A 23,030-nucleotide genomic window follows, 5' to 3' on the forward strand; every position below is an offset into this window, starting at 1 on the left:
GAGGGAGGGGGAGGCATTTTGGAAATGTAAAACTGAGTGACCAGTCAAGTTGCACTGAGGACAGATAACAGCATAAACAATATAGTCCAGATTTCTGCCTGTTAAAATACATACATACATTTAGTTTTGATTATAAAACCCTTCCACCAACCTTTGGCAGTAATTGCACGGCAAGAATTCAAGATTCCTTTTGATAAACATCCCAACATGATTCAAGCAGTTTAATGGCTGAAATCAGTTCATCGGTTATTATTATAATCTCACTTCTGTGTGGCTCCCTAATATTTAGTTTACTGTAAATTAAAACCATTTCACTGTGTGAAGTTAAATTCAGATCTGCAGTCTGTGGACCAACACAAGAATAAAGTCATCTTAAACATTGTTGTATTAAAGTAACTATAATCTGGTGAGTATAGTTCATTTTATTATTATTATTCAAATCAGATAAATGAATGCATATAGATGTTGGAACATAAGTAATAAACACTAGTCCGAGGCCTGCAGGGACAAAACATTTGGGAAACAACAAAGGTACGTGCAGCCCTCTCATGACACATTGTTTTAGAGATGGAAGTGTATAATTGTGGAACACTGCACCATATAAATCTGTCTTCTGTGACAGTTGCAAATGCTTTTTAATACCTTCTCCAATTCAAATGCAAGGATCTCAGGGAACAAGCAGAGGTGATTGACATATCCTGGAAATCATGTGGACTACAAAAACTTTATAACATCATTCACTGACGACTACCCAGTGGAACAAAAGCAACATGTTTTCCAATTACATTTGCATTAATCCAGTGAAAAAACACCAGCAGCCACACACACATAGTAAGGTATAGACGCTTTTGTTTTCAAACCTCAACGCATTCTGCTTCTTCTTCAAGGAAAGGAAAAGCGTGTCACTCATTTCAAATCTGGGTTTTATTCATATATTTAGAGCGTTTGGAAATCCACAACTTTGCTTTTTTTTTTTTACATGGCTCAATCCACCCACCCGTCCCCACTGAGGCTCTTTTAAGTTGCTGTCTTCCGCAGGTACTCACTAAAAGTAATGAGAGGCTGTAAGACACACTCGAGGAGAAGAATCCTCCCTCCTCTCTAATCCACAAACTTTCTTAAATCAGGGAAAGGTAACAAAAACACTGCATCTTAAAAAAAGGAAAAGCAATAGATCCTCATTAGGAGTCAGAGCAGAAGAACAGTATTCCGATAATGCTTTATTATGTATGCATTAAAAGGGTCTGGCAGGGTTGTTGTTTTTTGTTATTTAGGAGAAGGGTCGGAATAGCATCTGTCGGATAAATAAATAAAGATGAAATGCGATCAGGCTCTCCGAGAAAGACGGGGCGGAGCTGTGTTTTTCGATGTCTGGGAAAAGAATACCTGCTTGACAGATATGGAGAGGCATTGTCATTGGAGAATTGATTTGTTGCTTTGGCATGGGGCTGCCATTTTCAGGCAGCATCAAGACTTCTCTCCAAAATAATTTCCTGATAAGATTAAAAAGATTTTTGGTACAGAATTGGGAAATATATAGAATGCGGAAAGGGAGACAGCTGGTTTTGTTTAAGGGTATTGATATTTGGTTTGTTTTGCAGTGTGTCCCACTCAATCATTGCTGTTCAACACTTAAAATAGAAGTCGCCTTTTCAAAATGTCAACGCTCTTCGTTGATTATTACTTAAACAGCTGAAGTCTTTCTTTTTTTAGTTCCAGTCTTCCTTAAATGTGAAAACTTCAAAGTGCAAAGACTCTTAACTCTCATGGCTCCAGGTAAGAGAGGGAGGGTCTCAGTTGTCCAAACTTCTGGATGAAGTCTGCCTGAGCCTGGACCAAAGCTTCCTCATCGATGTACACCACCGGCCTCCGGACTGCGACAAAGTACTGCACCTTCCTCAGGCTCCAGCCGAGGACGTACATGAGCAGGCCACACACGGCAGCCGTCGACCTGCCCACTCCAGCGTTGCAGTGAACATAGACGGTGTGGCCATTCTCCAAGAGACCTTTAAGCAGGAATACCGCCTGGGGAAGCATCCTGATACGACCTGCACAAGAAGAGAGTAACGTACAATACTTGTAAAGGAGAAGGCTGGTAATTACATCTCAATATATCCCATGGAAAGACCTCTTGTAACTTACCCTCCGTGCTCATGTCAGGTGTGGGCATCCACAGGTACACCATGCCACAGTCTTTGTACAAATGCATCATGGTCTCCGGCGTCATCGCTTCCCCAGGGTCGCGTCTGCAGCCGTGGGAGTTGTTCACCACATCACCCTCGGTCTGGAAGTTCATGACCGCAGTGATGCCCAAGTCATGCTTCATCTTAATCGTCACATGCTCTACCTGTCGAGGGCAGCTGCCAAGCCAAACACGTGGAAGCACCCTGCGGACAAATAAACATGTATGCATCAATCATATACGTGTATGTTTTATAGACTGTATAAAAAGATCGACGTTGCGTCTCCACTTCCTTTAGATTTGAGCTGGATGCAATGTTATTTAATTCTACTGTGCAGTTGTCTTGTTCTGACTGACGGTAAAGTGAATCTGAATGTCTTGAATCCCGATCTTGAATCTACACTGATCAACTAGTTTCAAAAGGTCTCCAATCGGTCTCAATCGGTCTCACCTCTCTCTTCTATCCTACCTTCCTCCCTCAAGGCAATGAGGTTTTATTGACCTCCTGTCCCTCTCATCTTCTTCCTGACCACTGTGGTCGGTGGCAGACTCCATTTAGCCCTCATTAGCATGCACAAAGTCAACAGCCAGAGGAGGTGACACATAAAACGATGAAACGGCGGCTGTTAAACTGTGATGCTTCAGAGTGGCACTGCGATGAGAGCCTGTGGTCCTGACTTGTTACCAGATGATCTGTGTGTGTGTTTTAAACATGAAAAAAATACCTTCAAAACAGCATTTAGATTAATCAAATCTCCTTTCCTCACCACTGAAGAATTATACATTTATTTTCTTACTCTGAGTTTAAATATGTCATAAAATATAACCCATATTTATGTAGAAGCTATTTTTTATATTTTTCTTTGAAATAGTGAAACTGTTATTTATACAGTCTGTTAAAGCAGAATCAAATAAGGCCTCTTGTTTAACGTTGTCATTTTATGACTGCATAACTTAATCTAAATGAAAAGGATGCCTGTTCGGTCTCTGTTTGTTGAAATATGCCACTTGTTCAGTTTTTAAAAAAGGCTGGATAACTCTGAGGCCCTCCTTTGAACATTAGAGACGAGGCACCAGATTAAAGTTGAGTTAAATTCCCTTTGAATCGTATAATGTTTTACTACAGAGGTGAGTCTGAATCATACTCGGGGCAACACGGATGCAAGGTCAGCGAGACTCATTTGAAAAGCTATTTATAGGCCAGATAAAAGGGCACAGTGCTTCCTACTGAACAGGGGTCCTTGACATAAGCCTTGTAAGGTCTTGGGGCACAAATTAGAACCTGATGGCAGCAGCCAACACTGTTTATTCCCATGCAATTTTATTAGCTCACTGCTTCAGGAGTCACGGGTTACTTTGGGATGTACCTGGGATGCTCTCTGTGTATAACATTGTGAAAGGAAGGCGTGCATGGGGTAGGTGGAGCCATTGCATGATGGATGTTTTGAGGTTTCAGCCCTGGTTGAGTATATGACCATTTATTTTCCTAAATTAAAGATTTAATTCCGGGATTGTAAACATGAATCCTCTGCTGATGATGAAACACTATCTGATAAAGATTCCACAGTAAATATTATGAAAAGTTTAGCTTTATTTTGACTGAGTAACTGAGGATTAATTCAACTATTCAAGGTGGAAGCTGTAAATGGCTGAATAGAGTCAAAGTCATTGAGATGTTATGAGCTGACAAACGACTTACTGTATAATAGAAAAAAAACAAGAACTACAAAGAAGACACTATCAGTCACTCATACTAAAAGAGACAGTTACTGAATGAGTTGCCTTGAAGTTGAAAATGAATTTTCTGATTACCATACCTGCCCTCTCCACTGACATGGCCAACAAGGTGGATGAGCTAATAATCTCACTGCTCGTGGTCGACTTATTTAAATAGTGATCGCTTTCAACATGACAGACAGTGATTAGAACTAAATGGCAGAGAGCAAGGTTAAAAAACAAGTGAGCGAACAGAGAGCATTGCCTGCCCTGCAACAAAAAGGTAAAGCTGTTTTTAACAGTTACAAAGGGCTTCACAGAGGCATAAAAATAAAAGTAAATTCTTAATATTTTTAATACCCCTGTTGATGAAAGCTCATTTTTAAGAATTGATTTGAAAGCAGTTAGTGATCTAGCAAATCTAATCTCAGCTGGTTAAGAGTTATGGTGTCTGTTCTGTAAAAGCACAACATGACTGCCCTGTGCTCATTGCAGCACACTGAAGCACAACAGAAGTATTTGCTCGGACAGATTTAATATCTGAATGAAGTTTAATTCAAGCTTTCTCTAAGAACACATATTAACACAAGAGCCTTACTATAGAAGATCAGTTAGGTGTGGAAACTGTAAAATAAGATAAGGGTAGAGGAGCTGATTTAATCCACACACTTCCAGCATGGATAAATTCACTCCATGGCCCCCAGGGGACCAGATTAATTTTGGTTATTATTAACTTAGGTATCAGATCTCACATCAGCAAGGCAGAAAACTTTCAACAAATGTCATATTTCTTTGGGTGTTTGTTTGCTTTTGCTACAGACCAGAAGATTGTTTGGTTGAAATTTGGTACAGATCAAAATTAAAATCTGGATCTTGGGACTTGAAATGTGGATTCATAAGGGGAATGTTGGGTCATGTCGGACATATGCATTCTAAGTACCATTGGAATTTTTTTTCATCGGGGAATCAATCTATTAACACCTCCTAATCTCCAATAATACAAAAATGATATCATGGTTGTTAAATCTATGATATATCCAGATGGATAAAGAATGAGATACAGGTACAGAAGCTGTGCAGCATTCAACAATCCAGATCTTGGAATGTGAAAAACATAAATATATCATCAAAGTCTATCAGTGCATTGTCTCTGGTATAATACTTGATTGACTCCCTTGACAAGATCAGAGATAAAGCTCTACAACAATAACAACAACGAAACACCCTGAAGGCTGGTAAACATCCTTATAAATGACACCTCAGCAGTTGGCACCCGTCTTAAACGCTCATGCAGGGAGGGTTTCTTTAGTTTTACCTGGAGAAATGCATGGCCGCCTTACCCGCCACACCCAAATAAAAGCGGGTGGTGTGTCTCATCTCGTCTGTGTGTCCAGTTTCCTCTATCCAGTGGCAAATCGGGTGGCAGTACACTCCGTCCACCACGTTCCGCTCATCATATGAACAGAACCTGTCATGGCTGGGGCCGCTACCTGGTGACAAAGAAGACAGCACTTGTGTAAGTTAGTGACCAAATGTGGATGATTCTTGTTTAAAAGATGTCTCTTCTGAACAAATACAGTCACATGTCACCGATGTGCTAGGGACATAATACAATGTATTATTTTGCATTAAACAGGAAAAGCATCTTTGTAGGCATCAGGAACAGACGGACAAAATCTTTCTTAAACAAGCTTAATTCCAAAAAAGATGGTTGTGAAATATTGTACTCTTAAATCCTCCATATTCACCTAGCAGGTACAGTAACAAGTAACTTATCTAGTTACTATGGATACAAATACAGAGCATTGACTTAAACAGAAAATATATTATCAGATTAAAAAATATGTTGCAGTGTTATACACAACCAATGCCTCCACCACAGTCATCCAGCATTAAATTATTGGAAAGGTGTCTAAAATAAATAACAAGGATCCAGTAATATAATACAAATAACATCACGGTCATAACTTGCTCATTTAGTCCTTACTAACTACACATATTGCAAGTAGTGGTCAATAATAGTTGTTATAATAGTACTAGTCAATATTGTATTTAGTTTATTGCACCGACATATTATTCATTCATAGAAAACGTCTCTGTACGACGTGTTTTTTTTAATGTCTTATATAATTTAGGATTCTTTTTCTATTCCTATTGTATTAAACATACGATGAGGCAATAGTTTATTTCTTACTATACTAGGAAACGTGCTGTGTTGCAGCTGCAAAAACAGACACCTGTCGAAGTCATAACAAGTAAACATGCAATATAAATGCAGTGAAATATAAAAATATGAATAGAACATAAATAATATAAACACAGTGAGCAGAGTATACACAGTATCACATATCTCTCACCACATTTCCTACTACTCTGCAAATTAGTTTGTACAGCAGTGTCTAGATCTAATTTCCTCTATAGAATCAATAACAATTTAGTAATATTTGCAGAATAATGTATTTTAAATTTTGCATGTAGACTTTATTTCATGCAATGAAATATTTAAATCATCGAACAGTTACTTTTACTCCAAAACTCAAATGATATTTAAAAGTGAAGTCAAAGAGCAAGGTTGCTGAATTAAATGTCGCTGTACCGCCACCATGAGGCGACAGGGGCACATTACACAGTACAAACAAAACATGGCGGAGTTGTTGTGGTGCTATTCACCTGAATCATACAGGAGCTCAGTGCTGCTGTGTTACCTTCCCACGTGTAGCAGCCTCTGGCCCTTTGCAAGAACTTGAACCACAGCGGGTCTTTCACCGGCTCCTCCAGGTGCACGTCGCCGAGCCACAGGTTCGGTTCGTCCGGCGACAGGAGCTCCTGTGCGGGCTTCATGTGCACCGCTCTGTCCGGGTCCCACCGACCCATCTCCTCCCGAGAGCCCAGGACCAAGAGCTGCATGTCCGCACTGTCCGGAGCCAGAATGACCCCGAATCTGAACAACATGGTCACGGGTGTCTAACACGGCACGGCACGGTTATTATAGCCCCTGTTAGATTATAGCGCGGTTAGTATTCAGTGAAGTCGATACAGTGTTTGGTGTCGTCTAAATATAACACACACACACACACACAAGTTTGTAATTCTATCTGAGTGAGGACACAGCTTGGCAAAGTGCATTTCCGAGCCCCTTATCCTAACCAAAATGTCCTCACTTTCCACAACATGTCCTCACTTTATCCAACATGTCCCTTGCTCCCCAACATGTCTCAACTTGACCCAATATGTCATCACTTCCCCCAAAGTGTACCCACCGTACAACTGTACAACTCATCTACCTCTGTCAGAGCCACCATCACAGAACTGCACTAAATATACCTGTCTCCTTGCACTGTGTACCTGTACAACACTTCGCTCCATATACACTTACTTCACATCATATGTGATATGTGTTCATATAAACCATATTGATATTATATATCATTTTATACAATAATATTGTCTTTTGCACACTCTGTCTACATATTCTTACACTCATAGTATATTATATAACCTATTGTATAGACAAATACTTATATTCATACCTCTACTATATATCATATATTATATCATACTCTCTGTATATTCTTTTTATACATAAGTCTATATACACATATTTACATTTATATACATGTGTACATGTTATAATTATTATTATTATATCACTATTACTATTATTATTATATATACTGTTGCTGCCATTATTACTATATACTGCTTTTATATTGGTATAATTACTATCATATATAAATATAGATTGTTATATTATGTACTATATATACTGTACTATTTTTATATACTGTCTAACAATAACATTACCATCATATCATCAGTACTATTACCATCATCTTGCCACTGCACCTTATCTACCTATTTTATTTTATCTTGTGCTTCTGTTTTTTATTCTTTCTACCTCAATATTTTTTATTTTATTCTATTGTATTTTATTGTATTCAAATATACCGGCTGCTATGACAACTTAATTTCCCTTCGGGGATGAATAAAGTACTCTATCTATCTATCTATCACCTTCCCAAAATGTCTGATGCATCTCTGTCCATATTTATTATCAAGAACCCTAACATAATGGTTTCAACATGTGCATCAGTAATGCACTTTATTTTTGATGGAAATTATTTGATAAATTATGCATGATGTTATAAAAATAAAGGGAGGTTGCAAATATGAGCGACTACAAGTTTAATGGATTCGAAGTCGAACACCGGTGACAGGAAGCAATTATACACAGTACATCTTTATCTTTATTGTTTAAGCAAATAATTCATGTATTTCCCCAAAACACAACATCAGTGTGTTTTCTTACAGCTAATTCATCTCTGCCATCATGTCGGTTACAGGAATGGAAAAAGATAAAACTCAATGTTAGAAAAGAGTAAAAAGTAACATTAAATATTTTTCGCCTTTTTGTTTAATAAGGTCAGAGTAATGTTTAAGCTATTATTTCCTACGTCCATCAATTCAGTTGTTGCTGAGCAACTACACCACAGGCCCACATAACACAAATATTTAATCAGATCATGCAACACCTACCCACAACAAAAACACCTCCCAGGATGAAATACAGTTGGTTAATGATACAGAATAGATCTCTCTGACTTTCTCAAATAGACACGCCGTTCTCAATGCGAGAAGGGAGCAGGTAATCATAGGGCACTTCAAGGTGCGAGTTTCTCTTTGCGATTTCTTCACCGAGTTTTGACAACTCCGCTTGAAACTCCAGAATCACCTGCGTAAGCTCAGGCTCGTCAAATCTTTTCTCAGGATATTGACCCAAATGAATCTGCCAATGACAAAGGTGAGACAGAAATATTAAAGCGACAGAGTTTATCATGGTGGAAAAACAACAAATTCTTATTGAATTATGCAAGTATGAATTAACAAATGCATTTATACTTTAATACAACTTACAGCACTACTGTAGTCGCCTGAAAGTTGATTCATCAACATTGATATGGTGACAGTCTCTCCAACATTCGGGAGGGTCTCCATAATTGTCTCCATGCTTGACTGCCCCTTGGTGGTCGGAGGAGGTTTGTGCAATATGAATGTGGCATTCGGCGTCCAGAAGTAGTAGTCAAACTAGATGATGAGAGAAGTTTCAACATGCATGTAGTATATGATTAAACATTTTTGTATTTTATTTTATGTAGTTATGTTGTTGCAAATTTGATGTCAAAATAATTGAATCGACTGAATCTCATAAAAAGTTACAAAAAAGTGATGTAAATGTAGGAAATGAAACCTGAAGCAGATTACACATCTGCCCCACGTCCCATATATTTGAAATGTGAAAACAAACCTCAATACATATTCCAGTGTCCTAACTTTTCACTCTTGCCTCACCTGTCCATTATTGACTGCTGAGTGTTGTGCCGACACTGTGAAGATGACCATGGTGATGAATTTGATCAATTCCTCAGTGGAATGAAAGCAGTCTGGGAATCCTGTCGGCAGCACCACCATCATAAGTTAATGTTTGGCAATTCACAATTTGCATTGGACATTGGACTTTATGTTGAATACAGAACATGGGTTAAATACCTGAGGCTTTGTTTCCCAAGAGGCCGTGGGTGAATATCTCACAGATCCAATCCTGCAGCTCTGTGTCTTTATAGACGTCAGCGTCTAAGGGATAGAAGTACTCCACTGCTGCCCTCACGAAGCTGGTTTACACAAAACAATGGGATTCTGAGTAATTATGTGGAAGAATGTAGAAAAAAGAAGTCCTTATCAAAACCCACAGACTGAATTTAAACATGGACATCATGACAGCTCCCCAAAAGTGAGGCCAAAGCATCTCAATCGACACCTGGAGTTTCTCCAACCAGCCACCTAGTGAAAAGTATGTAATATTTCTTCCACAGGATTCACCGCCAGCTGGTGGCTGCTTCGATGACATTTCTAATATGCGACAGGCGCAAAAATGAAAAAAAAACAAAGCTCAGCAGTATGTAAATACATTAATTCCTGTCTCCTACATGCTTCATCACTTCTTTACTGAACACAAGCTGCTGATTATAAAACAGATCAGTGAGGATATCTGCAATATTTATTACCTAAATTTGAAGTTACCTGTTGATGATGGACCACAGCTTCAATCCATCATCTCTGTAGTAGTAGTTGGGGATTGACTCCAGTCCTCGTGCAGCGATGTTCTCTGGCAGACAGACGGAGCTGTAGGTCATTTCACGGAGGGACCTCCTCATGATCTCTATCATCCCTTCAATTCCAGCTGTACTCTAATAATAAATTATACAGAAATATTTACCATAAGACCAATATAACTTTGTTGTAAATCTTATAGAAATTAAATTTTTCAACAGTTCAAGATTAATACAATAGTCCGGCTTTGTAGTATATATATGTGAAAGAGCCTTACTATTTTAAAGAACCCATCAGGTCCTATTAGATCAACACGGCCTCTAACGTTTATGTCGAGAGTGGACTTGAAGTGTGGAATCAACAGCTGAAGAGAAAGAGGGGAAAATGTTAAACTGCAAGTTAAAATGCTAATTTCAGCCAGAATAGCACAGAATCGAAACAAAAATGGGTTCTTCCCTGACCCATACCATATCCTTCCCACTAACTTAATCTGTTGTGTAGTTTTTGTGTGGTATATATATAACAAACAAGGAAATAAACAGCAGACAGCATATCCTGGCTGTGTTGATCAGCAAAGAGAAGACACAACCATAACAAAATAGGTTTCCCTCAACTCATGAACAAAAACCTTAAATACCAGTCAAACATCAGTCCAGATCCAAAAGACAAACACAGGTACGAGCAGAGTGATCTCTGCTGTGTCGTCGTACCTTGTAGAGGGGATGAATCACAGGGAAGCAGCGCAGAGTGGCGACAGTGTAGACCTCTCCCATGAAGTGAGTATTCATGAGGTGATGGACGGCTTCATGATCCAGCATATCTGCGTTTTTGATAAACATCTTGGCCAGCAGCCAGTCGGTCTCCAGGTCACTGGGCAGAAAGATGGGATTCTTCTCTGAGGGCTGTTGATGCAGCTGGAATGTAATAAACAAATATTGACTATAAAAATGTTTGAAATGTGAAACAAGACTTTAACAAAAATAATAATGCAATGTGGAAAGTAATATGATTCAATGACCACACTGGATTTTCATATAAATATACCTGTATCGCAATTGGCATCAGTTTGTATTGTGGGTTCAAGTAGAACAAACAGAGACCAGAAGTCACAGTCAGAGATTCTCCATTGTAGACATAAGGGGGGATTCCATCCAGCTTCTTTTGGTCATAGAGGAATATATTGCCTTTCTGTATGGGAAAGAATCAAGATGAAACACAGATTTGTAATTAATCAGTGGATCAATCAACCTTAAATCAGACCTTTCAAACTAAACTAGTGCAGTTCAAAGTGCTTTACAGTTGATAGACAAAACATAAGATGGTAAAAAGGAATTGAAAATAGATAAATACATTTTAAGATTTAAAGACTAACTCATACCAAAGCAATCAATAATGGAAAAGACACCAATCAAACAAAATTAGGAAATTAAATATATGTATAATTAAACCATAAATTATAAAACACTACATTGAAGCCAAACTAAATATTAACAAATCTGAGGGGTCCTTCCCCCCAGCTTCAAAATCAACATGTATTTCAGATGCTTTGTTGGTTTTGTGGCTGTTTCACATATGTAAGCAACTAAATTTTGTTAGTATAAATTAATTCATGTTTGTCGTAGAGAAAAATCATCCATTTATCCATCCACCTATTGTGACCTTGATAAATGGTTAAATGGTTCTTGGATCCCTGTGTTTGAATGTGCTCACCAGGAGGTCTGTGACCCAGTCAACTTTAAACTCTCTGTACCAGTAACAGTATTACACATCAACACGTTCTATAATCGTTTTTAAAGTCTTTTTCAATACCAGTAGCCAGTGTAATGATTTTGAAAAGGTGTGATGTGTGCTGTCCTTTTCGGCTTCGTCACCACTGGTGAGGCAGGGTTTTAAATTAATTGTCGCTAATAAATTGTGTAGAATGTTGTTTGTTTTCTCTGCTTGTTACAAAAACATGCATTTGTCTGTCAGTGTTGCTCAAAAAGAAATGGCATCACTATGACAATAAGCTTCAAATGTTAAATTGCTGTTTTCGATCTGAATCAATGATTCAAGGATTGAGGATGAGAAAAGATTATTTATTTTTTTCTTCTTTCTTACCGCAATTTCCCTCCTCAGACTGTTGCCCTCATCCAGGAACGGCTTCACCATCTCCTCTGTGACAGGGAAGTTTTGGGGAAGCTCTGAGCAGCGCTTGATCAAAGTGGGGTTGATTCCGTTCAGAAACTGGGATCCGTAAAAGTCATCCTCCTTCCAGTGCTCTGCAACGTACTCTGAAGAAAAAAGAAAGAGATATATAAGGTTTTATCTGCTCAGGTTTGATGTACAACATGATCCTAGTCATACATTTTTTTTTTTTTTTTTAATTTGTATAGAAACCATGATGAACTTAACAATTTAAATTATGAAATGCTTGATAACTATTACAATATTATATATACTGTATCCAATTTTCTTTTTTCAGTGCATTGTAAAGTTTTGTAAAAAGCTAACTAGAACTGTTCATAGAATAAAGGTTGGTCACATTGTAGGTGCATTGTTTTTCATGATATCGAGCAGTATGTAGGAAACATTTGCCCATATATTATAAGATATGAATGATTGGTTTAACTTTGGAGGTAAGCTTAGTCAATTCACATGTGTGGTTTACAGCAATGAGTCCATAAGCTGTATAATAATCAGCTTTGGAGATTGAAATGATTACCAATCTGCCAATTTCTGTAAAATCACTTGTGAACTGATAATTCTGTGTCTCCCACATCCTAACATGTAGCCACTTGTTACTGTATTTCTACAGCGGTTCTCCAGTCACATTCACAGCCACCAGACGCCAGGTATCAGACCACCGAACATCTGGTTAGTAAGACAACCTCAACCTGCTGAGCCACAGCCACCTTTGATTTGTGAAACCAGAGAGGACAACATATTTCTGTCGAGGAAGTCTATGATCTAATCTGAAGTACTGGACAATAAGAAATACCTGACATTGGTGTCTTTTGGAAGTTAAAGAGTCTTTTCAGGTCGTCGAGATTTTTCCATTTTTCGATGGATCCGACCATTCCCTTAAATTTGAATTTCATTCCACTTATTTAAGACAAGGGAAAAGGGAAAGAGAAAAAAAAGCGTGAGTATATTGAAACCAGTTTGTGTTGAAAATCTTTTTCTAAAGTCGACCCACAGTTGTTTGGTTGTGTCTTGAATTTCGTCCACTTTGGCCTTAGAGAAGCGGATTTCAGCTGGGAGCTCAGACTCATGTTCAAAACTGCTAATGTGGAGTAATCCTTCAGCTAGAGGCTTCCACCTGAAAAAAAAAAGGAACAACGTTACATAAAAGTAAATTGTCTCAAAGCGGACCTGCCTGGATCTTTAGGTACAGGACCTACTGTGCTACACACTTACTGGTACAAGCTCTTTTTAAGCTTCAGCTCTTTCTTACGATGTTCAATCAACAGGAGATGGTCGTCATCAAAATACTTCATGGCTGAGAAGTGAAAAGAACGTTACGGCAGTCATATTTCAACTTTCCAAAAAGTGAAGATTTAATATCCCTAAAAAAAGATATAATGTTTAATAAAAAACATCTATCCAATGAATAATAATACAATATCAGACCTCTCCCTCCTCTCAGCTCCACATACTCTCCTCTGGAAATCCATCTGTGACAGGGGAAGAGCATGGCATCTCCCTCTGGAGTCGTCACCTCGATGGTGGAGCAGTACCACTCCTCTTCTTGGAAATTGAGAAAGGGATCCTTATCCACTTTGACCAGCAGAAGTTTCCCAAGAGACGAACTGGTTTTCACCGTGTAGGTCCCGGTCTGGAAGTAAGAGTTAATGTAAATATAAACAGTAAAATAAGTGCGACATCTGTTGAAAAGGGTTGGGTTTGATGTTATCAGTCTCACAAGCGTTTCCCAGTACACAGAGATAGACAAACATAGCAGCTGGCTGGTGAAAGTCTGACAAACACCACACCTTGAATAAACCTCAAAACAAAACGAGTGAATGAAATTTGCTGAAACATGGTGGATTTTTTCAGATGATAGATGTGATCCACAAAAATGTAATAAATTTGTTCTGGCAGAAATCTGCTCATCTTAACTGAAAAATTGGTGTTGATCACACTTTGATTAGGTAGAAACTATGTAAAATAAAATATGGAACGATTCAAATAGACAGAAAAATCTGAACCAGGGAGAAAGCGAACCAGTACAAATGGGCCTTTATGAGAGATTTAAATGAGTATAAGGAGTTTGTTGGACTGACCACCTCAAGGATATTGATCCAGAGAGTGGAAGGAAGCCCTGACAGGAAAGGCCTGTGGATGTACTATCCTTTAGTATGTTAATACATTTTAGAGTGTCGTGCAGGTGGATTTAACTTACTTTACCGGTGCAGAAGTCTCTACCCCAGTTGTCCAGTTCATTTTTCTCACTCTCTCCGTCACTTCCAATTAGAGTGACAGAAACGTGATCCCATGTTCCTGCACTTGGCATGTCACCTGTTGACACCTGAAGCTTGTACTCAGCCATGGTCACTCAGTGGATCCGGTCCAGAAGAACTAACAAAATACGGGGTCCAGATTTTCCCTCTCTGTGCTCTGTTTTCTTGATCTCTGCCTCTTCTCCTCACAACCCTGCACCCTATTTAAGATATTTACAAGACCACACCTCTTTTGGTCATTAAAATAAGTTCAGTCAGACAACTCACAATCTAACGTTTATTGCAACAGAACAGGTTTAGTGTTTGGCATCTAGGCTCCAACTTAATCACTCAACCATGTGGTTACACAGGAAGGATGGGAGTGATGAGAAAATACTTGTAACCCTGTTGGAGCCAACAGGTGGATGCTGGGATGGTGGAGGGGCTGAAGCAACTGGTAGCAATACTGCAGCAGCAGAGCGAGCAAAGGGGATGATGATGATTTCTCTCTCCTTAAAGAGCCCACCCTATAAGATGAGTGTGTATTATCGATGGTTGTGGAGAGTCAAATCATGTCACATGATTGGAGCAGCACAGCTTGAGCTGGCAGCCTAAACTAGCTCACAGGCGACGCTCCATAGGTGGTGGAACCTGTGTTTGTGGGGGGGTTCAGCTTGAACTCCTTTACACCAAGATATGATACTTATTTGCTCAGGTTTGTCCTGTTGCTTTGTCTGCACAAGTTCACACCTGTTTACATGTTTTAATTTTGATCTAAAGTACTGACTTTGTACTCAAAGACCAAACTCCTCTGATAGGGTGAGATGTGACCTTTTAACAGGGGTGTTTCCAGAAACTTAAGGGACTTAAAGTGACCTGCATGGGGACCCTGCACAACCATTATTCATTATGTAATCAGCCATTCTCGGGGTGGAATCAGGTCAGGGCCTCAGGTAATGACCTGATTTGCCTTCAGCTCTGCAACATTCCTGCCTGGTACTGATAATAACAGGGTTGGTAATGCCAAGAACTGTCACACTAACCTAATCACATTTCATTCAACTGATGCTTTTACCAAAGTGACTTACAATAAGTGCATTCAACCATGAGGGTAAAAACCCAGAACAACAAAATCTGCGCCAACTTCTGTGTGAGAAGGGGGCGTAGTCTCCTGATGTTGTGCAGCATCTATCTACAGCACTGATTCTCAAACTGTGTCGGAGGCATAACAGGTGGGGCGCGCGACCAGGGGGAGGAAATGTGAGGCGGAAATTATGTTGAATTGAATTTTTCAAAATGTCACAAAAAATTGTTTGAAAAAGGTTTTTTATTGCACATCAACATTATTGAATGTTCACGTGTTGTTGCCGTAATGTTGGCAGTAAGGGAGAGTTGACTATCTAGTGTCACACCCAGGTTCCAAGCAGTCTTGGTGGGGGCTACCACGGAGTTGTCAAAGGTAATAGTCAGGTCGTGGGCGGGAGAGCCATTCCTTGGAAGGAAAAGTAGTTCAGACTTGTCAATGTTAATTTTCAGGTGGCTACCCTGGTTTTATTATCATTCACATTCTTGCTTGCATTGAAATACACATAGCAATAAATAATCAATGAATTCCCAAAGTGTATGGTAACATAATGGTTTCAACATGTGCATCAGTCATGCACTTCACTTCTGATGGACATTAATTGATTAATCGCGCAAGATGTTAGAAAACTAAAGGGAGGTTGAAAATATGAGCGTGTGATGGAAATTCATCTTGAGATTTGAAATAATGAGTTTCTCAGACTGGAGTTGCCTTTGAGTCTTTTTAATAGGAAGCTCTGCAGAGGTTAATTAACTAGAAAGGGTGCTCAAAGTTGAACTGCCCCAATGTCCAAAAAATCCCAGTACTTATACACAGAGGCGTTTCCGAAAACATAACATGAAGAAAAAATGACATGAAATCGTCATCTGTCTATCTGCTGTGTCCCGCCGCTGTTGCAGTTGGGAACTTGACCGAATAAGGGCATACACACTGTTTGTCAAGGTCACAGCAGTGAGACACCGTCAAATAAGAAATTATTTCCTACGTTCATCAATTAAGTTGTTGCTGAACAACTACACCACAGGCCCACATAACACAAATATTTTATCAAATAATGAAACACCTACCCACAACAAAAACACCTCCCAGGGTGAAATACAGTTGGTTAATGATACAGAATAGATCTCTCTGACTTTTTCAAATAGACACGCTTTTCTCGGTGCGAGAAGGGAGCAGGTAGTCATAGAGAACTTCAAGCTGCGAGTTTCTCTTTGCGATTTCTTCACCGAGATATGACAGCTCCGATTGAAACTCCAGAATCACCTGTGTAATCTCAGGCTCGTCAAATCTTGTCTCAGGATATTGACCCAAAGGAATCTGCCAATGACAAAGTCGAGACAGAAATTTTACAGCAGCAGAGTTTATCATGGTGGAAAAAATGTCAAATTCTTATTCAATTATACAAGTCTGAATTAACAAATGCATTAATATTTAAACAAAACTTACAACATCACTGTATTGGCTTGAAAGTCGATTTATCAACACTGATATGGCGACAGTCCCTCCAACATTCAGGAGGGTCTCCATAATTGTCTCCATGCTTGACTGTCCCTTGGTGGTCGGAGGAGGTTTGTGCAATATCAATGCGGCATTCAGCATCCAGAAGTAGTAGTCAAACTAAATGATGAGAGAAATTTCAACATGCATTTAATGTATGATTAAACATTTTTGTATTTATGCATTATTTTATTTTTATGTAGTTATGTTGTGGCAAATTTGATGTTAAAATAATTGAATCGAATGAATCTCATTAAAAAATACAAAAAAAGTGATGTAAATGTGGGAAATTAAACCTCATGATGGAAGAAGCAGATTACACATCTGCCATACGACCCATATATTTGAAATGTGAAAACAAACCTCAATACATATTCCAGTGTCCTAACTTTTTCACTCTTGCCTCACCTGTCCATTATTGACTGCTGCATGTTGAGCCGACACTGTGAAGATGACCATGGTGATGATTCTTATCAATTCCTCAATGGAATGAACGGAGTATGGAAATACTGTCGGCGGCACCACCATCATTAGTTAATGTTTGGCATTCACAATTTGCATTGGACATTGGACTTTATGTTGAATACAGAACATTGGTTAAATACCTGAGGCAGAGTTTCTCAACAGGCCGTAGATGAATATCTCACAGATCCAATCCTGCAGCTCTCTGTCTTTACAGACCTCAGCGTCTGAGGGATAGTAGTACTCCACTGCTGCCCTCACAAAGCTGGTTAACAAAAAACAATGGGATTCTGAGTAATTATGTGGAAGAATGTGGAAAAAAGAAGTACCTATCAAAACCCACAGACTGAATTTAAACATTGACATCATGACAGCTCCCCAAAACGAGGCCAAAGCATCTCAATCGACACCTGGAGTTTCTCCAACCAGCCACCTAGTGCAAAGTATGTAACATTTCTTCCACAGGATTCACCGCAGCTAGTGGCTGCTTTGATGACATTTGTAATACTTGTAACCCCCCAGTTGGAGCCTACAGGTGGATGCTAGGGTGGTGGAGGGGCTGAAGCAACTGGTAGCGATACTGCACCAGCAGTGCGAGCTGGAGGGGGGTGATGGAAAATGTCTATCTGCTTAAATAGACCACCCGAAAAGGTGGGTGTGTATTATAGATGGTTGTGGAGAGAGGGGTATATCAAATTATGTATGTCACATGATTGGAGCAGCGCAGCTCGAGTTGGAAGCCTGAACTAGCTCGCAGGCGACGATCCAAAGGTGGTTGAACCTGTGTTTGTGGGGGGGGTATTCATCTTGGAGTCCTTCACACCAGGATATGACACTTATTTGCTCAGGTTTGTCCTGTTGCTTTGTCTGCACTAGTTCACATCTGTTTACATGTTTTAATTTTGATCTAAAGTACTGACTTTGTACTCAAAGACCAACTCCTCTGATAGGGTTAGATGTGACCTTTCAACAGGGGTGTTTCCAGAAACTTTAGGGACTTTAAGAGACCTGCATGGGGACCCTACACAACCGTTATTTATTATGTAATCAGCCATTCTCGGGGTGGAATCAGGTCAGGGCCTCAGGTAATGACCTGATTTGCCTTCAGCGTTGCAACATTCCTGCCTGGTACAGGGTTGGTCATGCTGGGAACTTGCACACCAACCTAATATCACATTTCATTCAACTGATGCTTTTACCCCAGTGACTTACAATAAGTGCATTCAACCATGAGGGTACAAACCCAGAACAACAAGAATCTGCGCAAACTTCTGTGTGAGAAGTGGGCGTAGTCTCCTGATGTTGTGCAGCATCTATCTACAGCACTGATTCTCAAACTGTGTCGGAGGAATAACAGGTGGGGCGCGCGACCAGGGAGAGGAAATGTGAGGCGGAAATTATGTTGAATTGAATTTTTTAAAAATGTCACAAAAAGTTGTTTGAAAAACGTTTTTTATTGCACATCAGAAATTCCTGAAAGAATTGTGAATTGAATTTTCATGTGTATGTTGTGTAACTACACATGTTGAACTCTGCCCATTTTGTTGGAGGGGGGGGGACGGGGACGTGACGTGTTGTTGCAGTAATGTTGGCAGTAAGGGAGAGTTGGCTATCGAGTGTCACACCCAGGTTCCAAGCAGTCTTGGTGGGGGCTACCACAGAGTTTTCAAAGGTAATAGTCAGGTCGTGGGCGGGAGAGCCATTCCTTGGAAGGAAAACTAGTTCAGACTTGTCAATGTTAATTTTCAGGTGGCTAACCTGGTATTATTATCATTCACATTCTTTCTTGCATTGAAATACACATAGCAATAAAGAATCAATGAATTCCCAAAGTGTATGGTAACATAATGGTTTCAACATGTGCATCAGTCATGCACTTCACGTCTGATGGACATTAATTGATAAATCGCGCAAGATGTTAGAAAACTAAAGGGAGGTTGCAAATATAAGCGTGTGATGGAAATTCATCTTGAGATTTGAAATAATGAGTTTCTCAGACTGGAGTTGCCTTTGAGTCTTTTTAATAGGAAGCTCTGCAGAGGTTAACCAACTAGCAAGGGTGCTCAAAGTTGAACTGCCCCAATGTCCAAAAAAGCCAGTACTTATACACAGAGGCGTTTCAGAAAACATAACATGAAGAAAAAATGACATGGAATCGTCATCTGTCTATCTGCTGTGTCCCGTCGCTGTTGCAGTTGGGAACTTGACCGAATAAGGGCATACACACTGTTTGTCAAGGTCACAGCAGTGAGACACTGTCAAATAAGAAATTATTTCCTACGTCCATCAATTAAGTTGTTGCTGAACAACTACACCACAGGCCCACATAACACAAATATTTTATCAAATAATGAAACACCTACCCACAACAAAAACACCTCCCAGGATGAAATACAGTTGGTTAATGATATAGAAATTATCTCTCTGACTTTCTCAAATAGACACGCTTTTCTCAATGCGAGAAGGGAGCAGGTAGTCATAGGGAACTTCAAGCTGCGAGTTTCTCTTTGCGATTTCTTCACCAGAGATATGACAGCTCCGATTGAAACTCCAGAATCATCTGTGTAATCTCAGGCTCGTCAAATCTTGTCTCAGGATATTGACCCAAAGGAATCTGCCAATGACAAAGTCGAGACAGAAATATTACAGCAGCAGTGTTTATCATGGTGGAAAAAATGTCAAATTCTTATTCAATTATACAAGTCTGAATTAACAAATGCATTAATATTTAAACAAAACTTACAACATCACTGTATTGGCTTGAAAGTCGATTTATCAACACTGATATGGCGACAGTCCCTCCAACATTCGGGAGGGTCTCCATAATTGTCTCCATGCTTGACTGTCCCTTGGTGGTCGGAGGAGGTTTGTGCAATATCAATGCGGCATTCAGCATCCAGAAGTAGTAGTCAAACTAAATGATGAGAGAAATTTCAACATGCATGTAATGTATGATTAAACATTTTTGTATTTATGCATTATTTTATTTTTATGTAGTTATGTTGTGGCAAATTTGATGTTAAAATAATTGAATAGAATGAATCTCATTAAAAAATACAAAGAAGTGATATAAATGTGGGAAATTAAACCTCATGGTGGAAGAAGCAGATTACACATCTGCCATACGACCCATATATTTGAAATGTGAAAACAAACCTCAGTACAGATTCCAGTGTCCTAACTTTTTCACTCTTGCCTCACCTGTCCATTATTGACTGCTGCATGTTGAGCCGACACTGTGAAGATGACCATGTTGATGAATCTTATCAATTCCTCAATGGAATGAAGGGAGTATGGAAATACTGTCGGCGGCGCCACCATCATTAGTTAATGTTTGGCATTCACAATTTGCATTGGACATTGGACTTTATGTTGAATACAGAACATTGGTTAAATACCTGAGGCAGAGTTTCTCAACAGGCCGTAGATGAATATCTCACAGATCCAATCCTGCAGCTCTCTGTCTTTACAGACGTCAGCGTCTGAGGGATAGTAGTACCTTACTGCTGCCCTCACAAAGCTGGTTAACACAAAACAATGGGATTCTGAGTAATTATGTGGAAGAATGTGGAAAAAATAAGTACCTATCAAAACCCACAGACTGAATTTAAACATTGACATCATGACAGCTCCCCAAAAGTGAGGCCAAAGCATCTCAATCGACACCTGGAGTTTCTCCAACCAGCCACCTAGTGCAAAGTATGTAACATTTCTTCCACAGGATTCACCGCCAGCTAGTGGCGTCTTTGATGACATTTCTAATACTTGTAACCCCCCAGTTGGAGCCTACAGGTGGATGCTAGGGTGGTGGAGGGGCTGAAGCAACTGGTAGCGATACTGCACCAGCAGTGCGAGCAAAGGGGATGATGAAAAATGTCTATCTTCTTAAATAGACCACCCGATAAGGTGGGTGTGTATTATAGATGGTTGTGGAGAGTGGGGTATGTCAAATGATGTATGTCACATGATTGGAGCAGCGCAGCTCGAGCTGGAAGCCTGAACTAGCTCGCAGGCGACGCTCCAAAGGTGGTTGAACCTGTGTTTGTGGGGGGGGGGGATTCAGCTTGGAGTCCTTCACACCAGGATATGACACTTATTTGCTCAGGTTTGTCCTGTTGCTTTGTCTGCAATAGTTCACATCTGTTTACATGTTTTAATTTAGATCTAAAGTACTGACTTTGTACTCAAAGACCGAACTCCTCTGATAGGGTGAGATGTGACCTTTCAACAGGGGTGTTTCCAGAAACTTTATAGACTTTAAGAGACCTGCATGGGGACCCTACACAACCGTTATTTAATATGTAATCAGCCATTCTCGGGATGGAATCAGGTCAGGGCCTCAGGTAATGACCTGATTTGCCTTTGGAGCTGCAACATTCCTGCCTGGTACTGATAATAACAGGTTTGGTCATGCTGGGAACTGGCACACTAACCTAATGTCACATTTTCATTCAACTGATGCTTTTACAAAAGTGACTTACAATTAGTGCATTCAACCATGAGGGCACAAACCCAGAACAACAAGAATCTGCGCCAACTTCTGTGTGAGAAGGGGTTAAGTCTCCTGATGTTGTGCAGCATCTATCTACAGCACTGATTCTCAAACTGTGCCGGAGGCATAACAGGTGGGGCGCGCGACCAGGGGGAGGAAATGTGAGGCGGAAATTATGTTGAATTGAATTTTGAAAAAATGTCACAAAAAGTAGATTGAAAAAGTTTTTTTATTGCACCTCAGAAATTCCTGAAAGTGAATTGAATGTTCATGTGAATGTTATGTAAATACACATGTTGAACTGTGCCAATTTTGTTGGGGGGGGGGGGACGTGTTGTTGCAGTAATGTTGGCAGTAAGGGAGAGTTAACTATCGAGTGTCCCACCCAGGTTCCAAGCAGTCTTGGTGGGGGCTACCACGGAGTTGTCCAAGGTAATTTTCAGGTTGTGGGCGGGAGAGCCATTCCTTGGAAGGAAAAGTAGTTCAGACTTGTCAATGTTAATTTTCAGGTGGCTAACCTGGTATTATTATCATTCACATTCTTTCTTGCATTGAAATACACATAGCAATAAAGTATCAATGAATTCTAACTGGCCTGTGGAGAGTTAAGAGTTAATGCCGCTGTATGAGTGATGTAGGATGCACATATATGCACTGTATGAGTGTTTCTGCGCGTGGTTAGACTATATTGTAAAGCCCTTTGAGTGGTATATAAATACAGACCTGTATCCATTTTAGCTTTGAATAATGGAAAAATACGATTTGCTTGTGAATTCACAATGAACTTAACATAATAGTGGTTTGACTGAATAGATATTTTTTCCTTGAGCCCAATTCATATTGACTTCAACTCCTCTAATATCTCTGCAACACATGTTGATTCATCGATTCACATTTTCATTTTGGACTCACAGCAGTCATACACCATGTACACCATGTTCTGTACACGCCATTAAAAGTTAGAAAGAAATTGAATACACAGTATATGAATAATATAATAGAAGAGTATATACAGTATCACAATGTAGAAATATTTACATGGAATGAAATATTTGATACATCAAAGAG

General features: G+C 39.5%; 2 protein-coding genes across 2 annotated transcripts; both read right to left on the minus strand.

Moving 5' to 3' along the window:
• Nucleotides 1–1,764: 1,764 nt before the first annotated feature.
• epm2a (EPM2A glucan phosphatase, laforin) lies at nt 1,765–6,850 on the minus strand. Its single transcript, XM_061092039.1, has 4 exons — nt 6,604–6,850; nt 5,214–5,388; nt 2,143–2,387; nt 1,765–2,048 (listed from the first exon to the last, which is right to left on the minus strand). The coding sequence occupies exons 1-4, from the start codon at nt 6,848–6,850 to the stop codon at nt 1,765–1,767; spliced, it is 951 nt and encodes a 316-aa protein (XP_060948022.1).
• A 1,654-nt stretch (nt 6,851–8,504) lies between these two features.
• On the minus strand, nt 8,505–14,537 carry LOC133024638 (hydroperoxide isomerase ALOXE3-like). Its single transcript, XM_061091799.1, has 14 exons — nt 14,391–14,537; nt 13,619–13,823; nt 13,406–13,487; nt 13,185–13,307; nt 12,987–13,090; nt 12,107–12,279; nt 11,051–11,194; nt 10,717–10,920; nt 10,284–10,370; nt 9,977–10,143; nt 9,446–9,567; nt 9,248–9,348; nt 8,813–8,983; nt 8,505–8,684 (listed from the first exon to the last, which is right to left on the minus strand). The coding sequence occupies exons 1-14, from the start codon at nt 14,535–14,537 to the stop codon at nt 8,505–8,507; spliced, it is 2,010 nt and encodes a 669-aa protein (XP_060947782.1).
• Nucleotides 14,538–23,030: the final 8,493 nt, after the last annotated feature.

This window comes from Limanda limanda, chromosome 18 (genome assembly GCF_963576545.1).
Source record: "Limanda limanda chromosome 18, fLimLim1.1, whole genome shotgun sequence".
Lineage (NCBI taxonomy): Eukaryota > Metazoa > Chordata > Actinopteri > Pleuronectiformes > Pleuronectidae > Limanda > Limanda limanda.

What these genes read in the sequence shown, in the direction of transcription:
- epm2a (XM_061092039.1), bottom strand. Translation starts at nt 6,850, where the DNA reads ATGTTGTTCAGATTCGGGGTCATTCTGGCTCCGGACAGTGCGGACATG. An exon ending in GCGGCCATGCATTTCTCCAG is followed by an intron (nt 2,388 to 5,213) that starts GTAAAACTAAAG and finishes ATTTGTCCGCAG; the next exon opens with GGTGCTTCCACGTGTTTGGC. An exon ending in ACCTGACATGAGCACGGAGG is followed by an intron (nt 2,049 to 2,142) that starts GTAAGTTACAAG and finishes CTTCTTGTGCAG; the next exon opens with GTCGTATCAGGATGCTTCCC.
- LOC133024638 (XM_061091799.1), bottom strand. Translation starts at nt 14,537, where the DNA reads ATGGCTGAGTACAAGCTTCAGGTGTCAACAGGTGACATGCCAAGTGCA. An exon ending in CAAGACACAACCAAACAACT is followed by an intron (nt 13,091 to 13,184) that starts GTGGGTCGACTT and finishes GTCTTAAATAAG; the next exon opens with TGGAATGAAATTCAAATTTA. An exon ending in CTTGGGAAACAAAGCCTCAG is followed by an intron (nt 9,349 to 9,445) that starts GTATTTAACCCA and finishes TGCTGCCGACAG; the next exon opens with GATTCCCAGACTGCTTTCAT.